Source organism: Quercus lobata, chromosome 7 (genome assembly GCF_001633185.2).
Source record: "Quercus lobata isolate SW786 chromosome 7, ValleyOak3.0 Primary Assembly, whole genome shotgun sequence".
Lineage (NCBI taxonomy): Eukaryota > Viridiplantae > Streptophyta > Magnoliopsida > Fagales > Fagaceae > Quercus > Quercus lobata.
In genome coordinates, this window is record NC_044910.1 from 27,095,290 (window position 1) to 27,107,659 (window position 12,370).

At 31.6% G+C, this 12,370-nt stretch overlaps 2 protein-coding genes across 2 annotated transcripts; both read left to right on the forward strand.

The window, feature by feature from the left end:
* The first annotated feature begins 9,365 nt into the window (after positions 1–9,365).
* Positions 9,366–10,570, forward strand: LOC115951817. The gene is made up of 2 exons (XM_031068960.1): positions 9,366–9,714; positions 9,813–10,570. Exons 1-2 carry the CDS (start codon positions 9,366–9,368, stop codon positions 10,568–10,570), a joined length of 1,107 nt encoding a protein of 368 aa, XP_030924820.1.
* Positions 10,571–10,573: 3 nt separating this feature from the next.
* Positions 10,574–11,633, forward strand: LOC115951818. Its single transcript, XM_031068961.1, has 2 exons — positions 10,574–10,929; positions 11,033–11,633. Exons 1-2 carry the CDS (start codon positions 10,574–10,576, stop codon positions 11,631–11,633), a joined length of 957 nt encoding a protein of 318 aa, XP_030924821.1.
* Positions 11,634–12,370: the final 737 nt, after the last annotated feature.

A 12,370-nucleotide genomic window follows, 5' to 3' on the forward strand; every position in this document is an offset into this window, starting at 1 on the left:
ACATTAAAGATAAGAATAATTTAAATATCCTAATTCATTTTGAAACCACACTTCCCTTATTAGAGTATAAGAGCATTCACATTAGAAGTGTTAAAATAGATAAAAGGTTGTTTTAGTACCTCAAACACCAAAATATGTACTACATTAAAGGTGTTAAAGCTAGAAAAAATTAGCAACTAGCTATAATAATCAGTTGCTACTATTTTGTTTCTCTCTCTCTCTATGTACTACATTAAAGGTGTTAAAGCTAGAAAAATTTAGCAACTAGCTATAATAGTCAGTTGCTACTATTTTGTTTTTCTCTCTCTTTCTTTCTCTGTCTCTCTCTCTCTCTCTCTCTCAGGAGTGGAGCTATGTACATGGGTGTGCCCCCTAAAATTTTGAAAATATATATATATATATATATATATATATAATTATTTTAATGTTTTCAAAATTTAGCTTACAAAAATAAGAGCCCCCCCCCCCCCCCACCCCCAATTATTTGAATTAGTCCAATAATTCTCTTAAAAAATAATTGGTTTAATAGTTATAGGGACATAACTTTATTTTTCGCAATTTTATTTTTTATTGTAAAATGTGCTCTTATATATGTTAAATATTTGATAAAATTTGGCACCAAACATGTTTGATCTATCTTTTTTAACTCATTATGTGGCAATTAACAAGTCATTGATTCATTAAAAAAATCTTGCCACTAAAACTACATATGTAATGTCTCTTTAATTACCACATAATGGATTAGAGCAAGATAGTTTCAAATATGTTTAGAACCTAACTTATTCCTCCAAGTTTTGGATCATTCATGTTTTTTAAAATTTCATTAGTTCAATTGAAAGTTTTTTTTTTTTTTCTTACTTTAGTATTAAATTTGATAATTTGTATCGAAAATGAAACTTTTTAAAATCTTCACTATGAAAATGGTAAATATGAATTTTATTTTATGAAAAATCATCATCAAACATAATTTTGATTGAAAATACTAAACTTTTTTTTTTTTTGATGTGTGTATATATATAACTTATCAAATAAAAAAGTGTGTGTATAATAAAAAAGTGTGTGTGTGTGTGTGTGTGTGTGTGTGTAATAAAAAAGTGTGTGTGTGCATGCACGCATGTGTGTATATATGTGTGTGGAGGTTGTCTTAATAAATATATTAGTGCCGCAACTTGGCCCCCCCAAATAAGAATTCCTCTCTCTCTCTCTCTCTCTCTCTCTCTCTCTCTCTCTCTCTCTCTCTCTCTCTCTCTCTCTCTCTCTCTCTCTCTGGGTGTGTTTGTGTGTCTCTGTGTTAGTTTGTATGTGTGGGTGTGTTTGTGTGTAACAGAGGAAAAGGAGAGGAGAAGTCTAAGCTCGTTTTGCAGATAGAGAAGAGAGAAAAAAAGAAGTGAAATTGTAAAATTAATAAAATAATAGAATACACAACTATAGTAACTATGTATATTTAAACAGTTAATATAGCAAATGTGTAAATATCATGGTTTTCAAAACTAAAAACAAAGAATCGAAAAGGAAACTGCTTATCGATTCTCTAGTCTGACCAGGGTCAAACCAATGGTTGAACTGATAATGTCATAATTAATATAATTTAAACTATTTAAATAATTTTATATGAATTTTAAAATTTCATAAATTATACTAAGAAAAAAAAAATAGAAAGATTTTTTTTGGCATAATGCTTTTCTTTTTTTTTAATTAGTAATTGCTGACAAAGTATAGTTTGCAATACAGGTTTTATATTTTGGTTTTTATAAATAATAGTTCAATCGTTTAACTTTTAACTATTTATTCAAAAAAAAAAAAAAAAACTAAACTATAAGTAAAAACAAAACCAAAATAAATAGATGGGGATGGTCTAATCGTCATTGATCAACTTTTAGACTTTGAATTTGTAGTCTCTCTCTCTCTCTCTCTTATCCAAAATCCTGAGATGCTTACCTCATAAGAGGATTGCAAAGCCGCAGTGGTACACTCCCAATTCTCACGGGTAATCATCCTCATTGCCCTTATTTTCTTCCCCCAAATCTCTTTAAACACATCACAGTATCATTTCCATATCTCTCTTTCTCTTTCTCTCTCTACTAGACTGCTAGTTCTCTCTCTCTCTCTCTCTCTCTCTCTCTCTCTCTCTCTCTCTCTCTCTTATTTTCCTTTTGCTTGCTGTCTTTACCAAGTCTAAGACTAAGATAATGACCGTATAGAGCAAACCCTAGCCACAAGTTTTGCTTTCTTTGTTTTCTTCTTTTCACCCCCCACCCTTTAATTTTATTTATTTATATTTTATATGCGGTTTTGAGGATTAAGATCAATAGTTTTATATCAGCCATGGATTAAATCTAATGCTCAGGATATTGGCACGTGTCATATGTCCACGCTGGCGATTTGCATGCTTCCAATTTCTGCCATTTCTCTTCTTCAGCTTCCCAGAAAAACTCTCTCTGCATGGCCCAATATCCATGGCTTCAACTAGTCCCACACCACCACCGCCACCACTGGAGCTCTCTCTCTTCTCATTGCTCCCACACCATTGCCCACTGGTGGCAACTGGGTCCCCCCTCTCTCTCTTTCTCAAATATCTCTCTCTTTATTTTTCTTTTTGTTTCAGTTTTACTAATTATTTTGATGACTAGAGCTGTATGATTTTGCTTGCTTGGGTTTGAAAAAAGGGTACGGCAATTTGCTGTGATTGAAGTTCTGTTTGAAGGTGATCAGAGCTTGTGTGTAAATATTTGTTGTTGTAGTGTTCTAGCTTTTGTTTGGGAATGGAGTTTACAGACTTGGTTGATGTCAAAATGGCTTTTGATAATGAGTATGTGTTTAATGTGTTATTGAGTGTGAGTGAAATTTGTATTCTCGAGTGTGATTAAATTAGTCTAAACGCATAGAGTAGTTGGGGATATTATACAATCCTCTGGTGGACGACTCTCACTTATTTAAAATTGTTGAAACAGTAATTAGTTTCTAGTTTAAAAAATTTCTAACTCAATAATTTTAAACAGCTGAAATCCTTTTAGTAGAATGACGGACCATGTCACTTGTTCACCATAAGGACTTTATAATTTCTAGAGTAGTTGAGAGTGCAAATTTGGGTAAGCTTTGTGTATTAATCTGGGTAAGTGTGCTTAAATTATTGTAAACAAATCCATTAATATTTTTATATATTTGTTAGTGCATGCCCTTGGGTAAGTTGTAATAAAATATACAACGGGCAAAAATTCACTTAAATTAGATGGTGCTAGCACTTTAATCAATTGTGTTCTCATATTTAATTTGTTTTTGGCAACTACACTTTAGTAAACCAAAAGAAAAATTAATACTTAACAAATGAAGAGAATGGTCAAATTTTAAAATCATTCCTACCATCCCATGGGTCAAAAGAAAACAAAAACAAAATTATATTGAATTGCACACGTTGCTCAGCCATAATAACAAGAATTTTATTAAAATAAACACTTTAATTACAAGGTCATAATAATATTATAATTGACAATAAATAACTTTTTCAACCCTCACAATACATATTTTCATTAGAAAAGAGGGAAAAAAAAGTCTTTGTGTGCTTAAAGATCAACTTGTTGAAAACTTCGACTTCGTAGCAATGGTACATTCTAAAACTTGCCTGTGTAGAACTTGTCCATCTGTCAAGGACAGGAGAAGAAGGGACACAAGTTAAAAGCTTCATAGTCATGAAAATCTACCAATTATGTATTTATGTTGATAATTTTTTTTTTTTTAAAAGAATTTCAACCTTTGGCGTCCGCTTCTTATAATAGCTCTTTATTATCAGACCAAAACACCAATCAGTTTTTGGTGTAGGCTGAGATTGAACCCTAGATCTTTTATACAACCATCAGAAATTTTACCAATTGAGCTAACTAGAACCCATTATGTTGATAACTTGGTAACTAATAAGAGTGAAGTCATTAAAGTATAATAAGGATTAACACCAAATTTCATAAAAGTACTAACCATCATGGGCATAAGAAAATTAGTTTCAAAGCAAAGTAATGAGCTATGGAGGTTGTCAGTCCAGTTGTGGAAGTACTGCAAGTTAAAAAGAAAAATCATGTAACCAAAGTTACTAAAAATTAAATCCATAAGGACTAACATTACAAATAACAAACTTCATGGCCAATAATCTACATATGTAGCTGGGGATGCCACGGGAAGTGAAAATCTGAAAAAAGTCAATTTTGATTTGTATAATTTTGAATTTGAAAATCTGTACAACCCAAGTGACACTCAATATGGATCATTCAAGACAACAAAAGCATGTATTTTTTAACGGGTTTGGTTTACCTCCAATACTTTTTTAACTGGACATGTCCTTTTATTTTAAATATACAATTGCAAGTAATAATGAGTTTTAATCTCCACATTTTATTTAGTTAGTATGTGATATGACAGTCTCTCATTAAAATAAAAGGAGATTCCAGTTAAAAAAGTACTGAAGGTAAGCCAAACCTTTTTTTAACAACCCGTCTACAAGAAGTCTTTAAAGTCAAATTTGCATAATTACCCCCCAATGCAAGTTAAAAACTCTATTTAGTTTCTTCTTTAAGTATCATGTCTACAAGAAGTTAGATGTTAGATGCAACTACTAACTATTGAAAGCATGTTTTTTTAACTTGTGATGAAATATATGTTGTCAATTTTAATTTGTATAATTTTGAATTTGAAAATCTGTACAACCCAAATGACACTCAATATGGCTCATTCAAGACAACAAAAGCATGTATTTTTTAACAACCCGTCTACAAGAAGTCTTTAAAGTCAAATTTGCATAATTACCCCCCAACGCAAGTTAAAAACTCTATTTAGTTTCTTCTTTAAGTATCATGTCTACAAGAAGTTGGATGTTAGATGCAGCTGCTAACTATTGAAAGTATGCTTTTTTTAACAACTTTTGATGAAATATATGTTGTCAAAATTTTTTCCACAAAAGTCTTTCTCAATGTGTTGCACATTCATTTTTTGGTCAAACGCTTAAACAGCTCCACAAGATTCGAACTTTCATCATTAAGAACCTAATAATAATCCATTGAATGCAAATTTACAAAGATTTAAGCATTTTTATACAATAGACAAAAAATGCAGGCAATATAAGAACTTAATTTTAATTAAAACTCATAAAATTCCAAACTTAGAACTCATAATAAGCATAATTTTGTAATCATTACATTTCCCATTACCCAAAAACACACTAACAAAACCATATTATTAGATCCTTCACATAAGCATTATTCAACCATATTATAGATTTTGATCTGGTCTTCTATAGGGTAAATTTGAAAGTATGTGTTTGATGATTGAATCAAATTTCTTGATATAAATATGTAGTTTATAAATTTTATTTATATAAGTTAGATTATATATCTTTCTACTGTCTTATGCTTCTTTCTTAAAAAAAAAAAAAACAGTTGTGTGTAGCTCTGTGGATTTCAAAGCAAAAAGTTTCTATGTACTTTGATTAGTTGAACTTGGACATTGAAGCTCAAGATATGTATATGTATGAATACCTCCATCTTTGAGACTTTATTAATTTTTCATGTCTCTCCTCTTTTGGATAATGATTTAAAGGAACATAGAGGATCTACATTTTTTCACGTCATTATATATAAATATTCTAGAGTTATTATAATTTATTTATTTATTTTTCAATGGTTAGATTTACAGTAACAACCATGTTATATATATTTATATGAATTTAATCCGTGCATTGTACGGATTACATTTTAGTGATAATATTAAATAATACTAATAAAATTGATATCAATAATGGTTTATGATAGCTCAATTGATTAAGTCTCAACTTGGTTGAGAATGATTATTTTACACAACTACTCTCGAGAGGCAAACCAAATAGCTCATTGCACAAAGGAAGCAAAGAATGTGGTTGATTTTTCAGTTGGTTATAGGAAGCACCATGCTATCTTAATAGTTAGCTTAAGATGTAGCAATCATAGCTCAAAAAATAAAAATAAAATAAAAATAGCTCAGTTGGCCTCTTTTCATTGAATAAAAGACATTAATTATAATCTCACTTACACTAAAATGAAATCAATTAATGTCTTGGTATGATGGTAAAGAAAAATTATCATGAAATAACTACCACAAGTTTAAATCCAATTATATCTCTATATAAATAAAATGGTATCAATAATTAATGAAAATATACAAGAAAATCATTTAGTCTTAATACTAAATTGAGAAAATGAAAATTGAGATAGAAGACTCAAGAATGTATTTTTACTTTTTTAGTACTTTTCCAAATACCAATTGTTTAAGAGAAGTGTTACGTCCACAACATTTTCAAAACAAATTATAGGTGGGTAAGTTGTTATTGGTTCTAATTTAAACCAACCACTGAAATTATTTTTTTTATCCACTGATAACAACCATAATAACTTGTCACTTATAATTTATTATGAAAATATTATGAATTTTTTAAAGACAAATAAAAAAATACTATTAAATTTGACAAGATAAAGATTTAAAATTTTGGGCTAAATTTACAATTACTAGTCCTCTCCAATATCTGTTGTGTTGGGTTTCATTATTATATGGCCGACCCGTCAATATGCCCATTTTTGGGTTGGATTCCCGGGTCGGTTCAAACGCACCCACTCTGCCTAGGACCTTAGGCTTATGCAGTTTTTCATTCTTTGCGAAAGCTCAAAAGGACTGTTCAGAGTTCACTGCTGTTCATTCAAGTAAATCTCACGTGCTCACTCTCTGTTTGGTTCTCGGGAAACCCCAGGAAAATAAGGAAAAGAAAATTACTGGGTAAATATCACTTTCTTATATGGTACTGACTTTGAGTGAGTTTGAGCTGATTACTCATTCCTTTTCCAGGTTTAGATTTAGGAAAGAGTTTAATTGCTTTTGGCTTTTGATTGTTCCGAGAAGTTGTTGGTAGTACTTTTAAATTTTTGAGAAGCTTGAAATCTGAGTGAGAAAGTGCATATTTTTGTGAATGTAAGAACAAACTCAGTTTATAAAACCCTTGTGGGTTTAAGGGTTAGGAGGGTTTATGTTCAGAAATACACAACTTTTGTTTTGTACTGTTTTTTTAATGTAAAATATGTTTCTCCAAATGGGTTGGTCCTAAAATGAACTATTTGATTTGAACTGAAATGTAGTCTATTATGGACCAACATTTCAATTGGGTTATTGAAAATTTGGATATTTTATGTAAAAAATTGAATGACTAGTGTTTTGTGCATTGTTGTGCTCAAGGGCGGTCCTAGACATTTTGGGGCCTAAGGAGAGAACTAAAAATGTATGTGTATGTGTATATGTGTTTATGTATGTGTGTGTATGAGTGTGTATGTATATGTGTATGTTTATGTGTGTGTATGTGTATGTTTGTTTATGTTTATGTTTATGTGTATGTGCATGTGCATGTGTATTTATGTTTATATTCATTATGTTTATGTATGTGTGTATATTTATGTATGTGTATGTGTATGTTTATGTGTGTGTAGGTGGATATTTATGTTTATGTTTATGTGTATGTGCATGTGTGTTTATGTTTATGTTCATTTATGTTTATGCATGTTCTATGTATGTGTATATGTTTATATTTATAAATATAAATATAAACATAAACACACATACACATAAACATACATAAACATACACAAAAACAAACAAACATAAACACACATACACATAAACATGCATAAACAAAAATAAATAAAAACAAACAAACATAAACACACACACATAAATATAAACATACATAGACATAAGCACAGATACAGACTGAGAAAAATTAAACCCTCATATAGACTGGAAAAAATTGCAAACTAACACCAATCTTTAAACAATTTCGTTAGTTATTTTGATGTGCTAAATCGAGCATTTATGTGTGTTTATGTTTATATGTAAGTTTATGTGTGTGTATGTTTACGTTTCTGTGAGTTTATACGTGTTTATGTGTATGTGTGTTTATGTTTATGTGTATGTATGTTTATGTGTATGTGCATATGTGTTTATCTTTATGTTCATTTATGTTTATACATGTTTATGTATGTGTGTATATTTATGTATGTTTATATTTATAAACATAAATATAAACATAAACATAAACGCACATACACATAAACATACATGAACACAAATACAAACAAATATACACAAAAACAAACAAATACAAACAAACATACACATAAACACACATAAACAAACATAAACAAAAACAAACACACATACACATAAACACACATACATAAACATAAATATACATAAACATAAACACACATACAGACTGAGAAAAATTAAACCCTCATATAAACTGGAAAAATTAAACTCTCATACCAATTCTCAAATAATTTCGTTAGTTACTTTGGTGTACTAAACCGAGCCTTTATGTGTGTTTATGTTTATATTTAAGTTTATGTGTGTGTATGTTTACGTTTATGTGAGTTTATACATATTTATGTGTATGTGTATTTATATTTATGTATATGTATATTTATGTGTATGTGTATGTATGTTTATGTGTATTTGTATATGTATGTTTATGTATGTATGTGTATGTATTTATGCGTGCTTATGTATGTGTATGTGTATGTGTAGGTTTCTTTGTCTTTTTCTAGGCTGCATCGACATGCCATTTTTGGCGTCATGTTGATGTCCGACACGTGTCGGACACCGGAACGGGATGACGCGCCAGATTTTGGTGTCCGGTGGTGTCCCTTTTTCTTTTTCTTTTTCTTTTTTTTTTTTTTTTTTTTTTGACATGGCGCCGAGCGTGTTCTGACGCGACCAACACACCAGCATAAAAAAATAAATAAAAAAATAAAAAATAAAAATAAAAATCACAGATTTTGACAGGTGGACTTACCAATACTGTTGATTCTGTGATAACCCTAAAACAATAAAGCATATTTACAGTCTAAAAATTGAAAGTTGAAACCACACATCTCAACTCTCAAGTTCTTCTCAACAGTCAACCCACCCTCCCTCTGTCGCTGTCGTTGCCTTCTATCTCTCGCCGGAGTTAGATCGGGCCGATCGACGAGCTCCGACGTCGACGCCGTGCCCTCTGTCCCTTCCGATCTCTATCTCTCTCGGCGCGGATAACAGGTCCAATTCTCTTCTTTGTTCTCTCTCTGTTTTCTTTTTCTTTTTCTTTCTTTCTTTCAGATGTTAATTTTGATGAATGGGTGGGTGTACTGTTACTTATTTATAACGCATTTTGTTTGTTTTTTTTAACTGCTATTGTGGCCTGTCGGTGCCCTCTGTCCTTTTTTTTTTTTTAATTAGTTATAACTTATAATTTATAAATTTGTTTTTGTGTGTCCTGTTATAGTTTTATTTATTTATTGAAGTTAAATATTGTAGGTGATTTTACTAAAATGAATACTGAAAATGAAAGTGAGAAATCATCAGCTGAGATAGCTACTACTCCTCTATGGAAATATGTTACTAGGTTAGAAAAAGTAAGTGTTGGTGGTGGGAATGTTTCTTTCAAATGTAATTATTGTGAAAAAACTTTCAAGGGGTCTTATTCAAGGGTGAAGGCACACTTGTTAAAACTGCCTAAGTTTGGAATACAAGCATGTGCCAAGGTTGGAGATGAGTATCATGATGAAATGCAGAAATTAGAAGATGTGTTTGAGGAATCTTCGCGTAGATTGAAGAAGCCTAAGCTAGTATCTTTACCAACTGATTCTCCTACTAGTCTTAATTTAGGCAGTAGGGAGAGTAGTACAGCTACAAGTCATCCCATTTTTCCAAAAAAAAAGGGGTTGTGAATTCTCCTTTGGAGAGGGCTTTTAACAATCAATGTCAAGAGCAATTAGATTCTCTTATTGCTAGGACATTTTATTCTACTGGTTTACCCTTTCACTTTGCTAAGAACCCGTATTGGATTGAGATGATCAAGTTTGCAGCTAATAATAATTTAGTGGGCTATATTCCTCCGAGTTACAATAAATTAAGAACAACTTTGTTGCAAAAAGAGAGGGCACATATTGAGAAGTTGTTGAGGTCAATTAAAGACACTTGGAAAGAAAAGGGTTTAAGTATTGTAAGTGATGGATGGACAGATGTACAAAAAAGGCCACTTATCAATTTTATGGCTACATCACAGAAAGTGCCACTTTTTATCAAATCCATTGATGGTACCAAAGAGTACAAAGATAAGCACTTCATTGCTGACTTGCTTCTAAAGGTCATTGGTGAGGTTGGGCATCAACATGTTGTCCAAATTATTACTGATAATACGTCTGTTATGAAGGCTGCAGGATCTATTGTTGAAGCTAAATATCCACATATATTTTGGTCACCTTGTGTTGTGAATACCCTCAATTTGGCTTTGAAGAATATATGTGCACCTAAGTACTCTTTGCAGAATGAGGTTGCATATAATGAATGTAACTGGATTGCACAAGTTTCAGATGAGGCAACTTTCATTCGTATTTTCATCACAAATCATTCTATGAGATTAGCAATTTTTAATTCATATTCCCCTTTGAAGTTACTTGCTGTTGCTGAAACACGATTTGCTTCAATAATCATCATGCTTAAAAGATTGTTTCAAGTAAAACAAAATCTTTGAAATATGGTCGTTAGTGAGGAATGGATGTCATATAAAGAAGATGATGTAGGAAAAGCTCAAACTGTGAGGGATTATGTTTTGAATGATTTGTGGTGGGACAAGGTTGCATATATTCTGAGATTCACAAAACCTATTTATGAGATGCTTCGAGTGGCTGACACGGATGCACCTATTCTCTATAAGGTGTATGAAATGTGGGATTCCATGATAGAAAATGTGAAGAAAGAAATATACCGGCATGAAGGCAAGGAAGACTATGAGGAGTCTCCATTCTATGATGTGGTACACAATATACTCATTGAACGATGGACTAAAAATTGCACACCACTTCATTGCCTAGCCCACTCCTTGAATCCGAAGTGATTTTTCTATCTCTTTAATCTTTTCGTTTATATTCTTTAGGCATTTCCAAATAAATAAACTAAACTCATTAGTTGTACTTATTTATTTGCTTTTAACTAGGTATTATACTAGTCAATGGATTGAGGAAGTCAGAGGTCGTGTTGCGCCATATAAGGATGCTGAAATTTCAATGGAGAGAAACAAGTGCCTTAAAAGGATCTTTCCTGATCCTGATGATTGGCAGAATGCTATTATGGAGTTTGATTTGTTTTCAGCATTTAAGACTTATGATGAGGATAACATGGAGGATAGGTGGAAATTCGATCCAATGCTTTGGTGGTCAACTTATGGGTCTAGTTTACCACTGCTTCAAACTTTAGCTCTAAAGCTTCTTGAACAGCCTTGCTCATCATCATGTGCTGAGAGGAATTGGAGTACATATGGCTTCATCCATTGTATGAGGAGGAATAGAATTACTCCTAAACGTGCTGAAGATTTAGTGTTTGTTCATTATAATCTTCGACTTCTTTCAAGGGGGAGGCCCGAGTACACTATAGGAGAATCTAAGAAGTGGGACATTGGTGGTGATAATTGGGATGAACCATTTGGAGGACCTGGGTTGTTTGAGATTGCTTATCTCACACTAGATGAGCCAGAGATGAAGACAAGTATTGTTGAGAATAATGACTATGTTGATGACGATGATGTTGTTGTTCTGTGATAATCTTGAAAGTTTAAAACTTGTTATCCTTTTATGTTTTTAGTTTGATGTTGAACTTGTTATCCTTTTATGGTTTGTACTCTAAACATTTTATGTGTATTATTGTACTACTTTGGGTGTTAGTTTACTTATTTGTAGTTCTTACATAATTTGAATTCTAGACATAAATGTATTTTATGTCTAAAAATATTTAAAAATGTGCCTAAATATAAAATTTAATTAATTATTTAACCATCGTGTCGCTACTGTGTCGTGTCCTTATTTTTCAAAAAATTTCGTATTCCCGTGTCCGTGTCCGTGTAACATATGTCATTTTCAAATTCAGGTGCAATACCCTGATACAATTGTAATTAATGGCTGAGATTAAAAGTTGAAAAAACAACTTTCAATCTCAACCATTAAATAAAATATATTAAAGGAGAGTTAAAAAGTTAAAAAAAAAAAGAGTAAGAAATGTAAAAAAATACCTACGACAGTGCACTTGATCTCAGTCCGTCTTTCTTCTCTCACCATTTTTCTTTTCTTCTTTTTTACGCGATGCTTTGTTCTTCTTCCTTTTATTTCTCTTTATACGTCACCTAGGCTAACAGGAGAGGAGTGAGGGAAAACCACGTCAAGAAAGGAAATCGAAAATTGTGCTGTTGAGCCAAAGACTATGAAAATCTCTTCCTCTCAACTCAGACGATCCTCTTAGGTGAAATTGTTGCTCACGAGGCTTCACCGGATTATGGTGTGTG

Bases quoted from the DNA above. Each gene is read 5' to 3' on its own strand.
- LOC115951817 (XM_031068960.1), top strand. From the start codon at position 9,366: ATGAATACTGAAAATGAAAGTGAGAAATCATCAGCTGAGATAGCTACT. The intron at 9,715-9,812 runs GTAGTACAGCTA...AAGAGCAATTAG, and splicing joins TAATTTAGGCAGTAGGGAGA to ATTCTCTTATTGCTAGGACA.
- LOC115951818 (XM_031068961.1), top strand. From the start codon at position 10,574: ATGGTCGTTAGTGAGGAATGGATGTCATATAAAGAAGATGATGTAGGA. The intron at 10,930-11,032 runs GTGATTTTTCTA...GCTTTTAACTAG, and splicing joins GCCCACTCCTTGAATCCGAA to GTATTATACTAGTCAATGGA.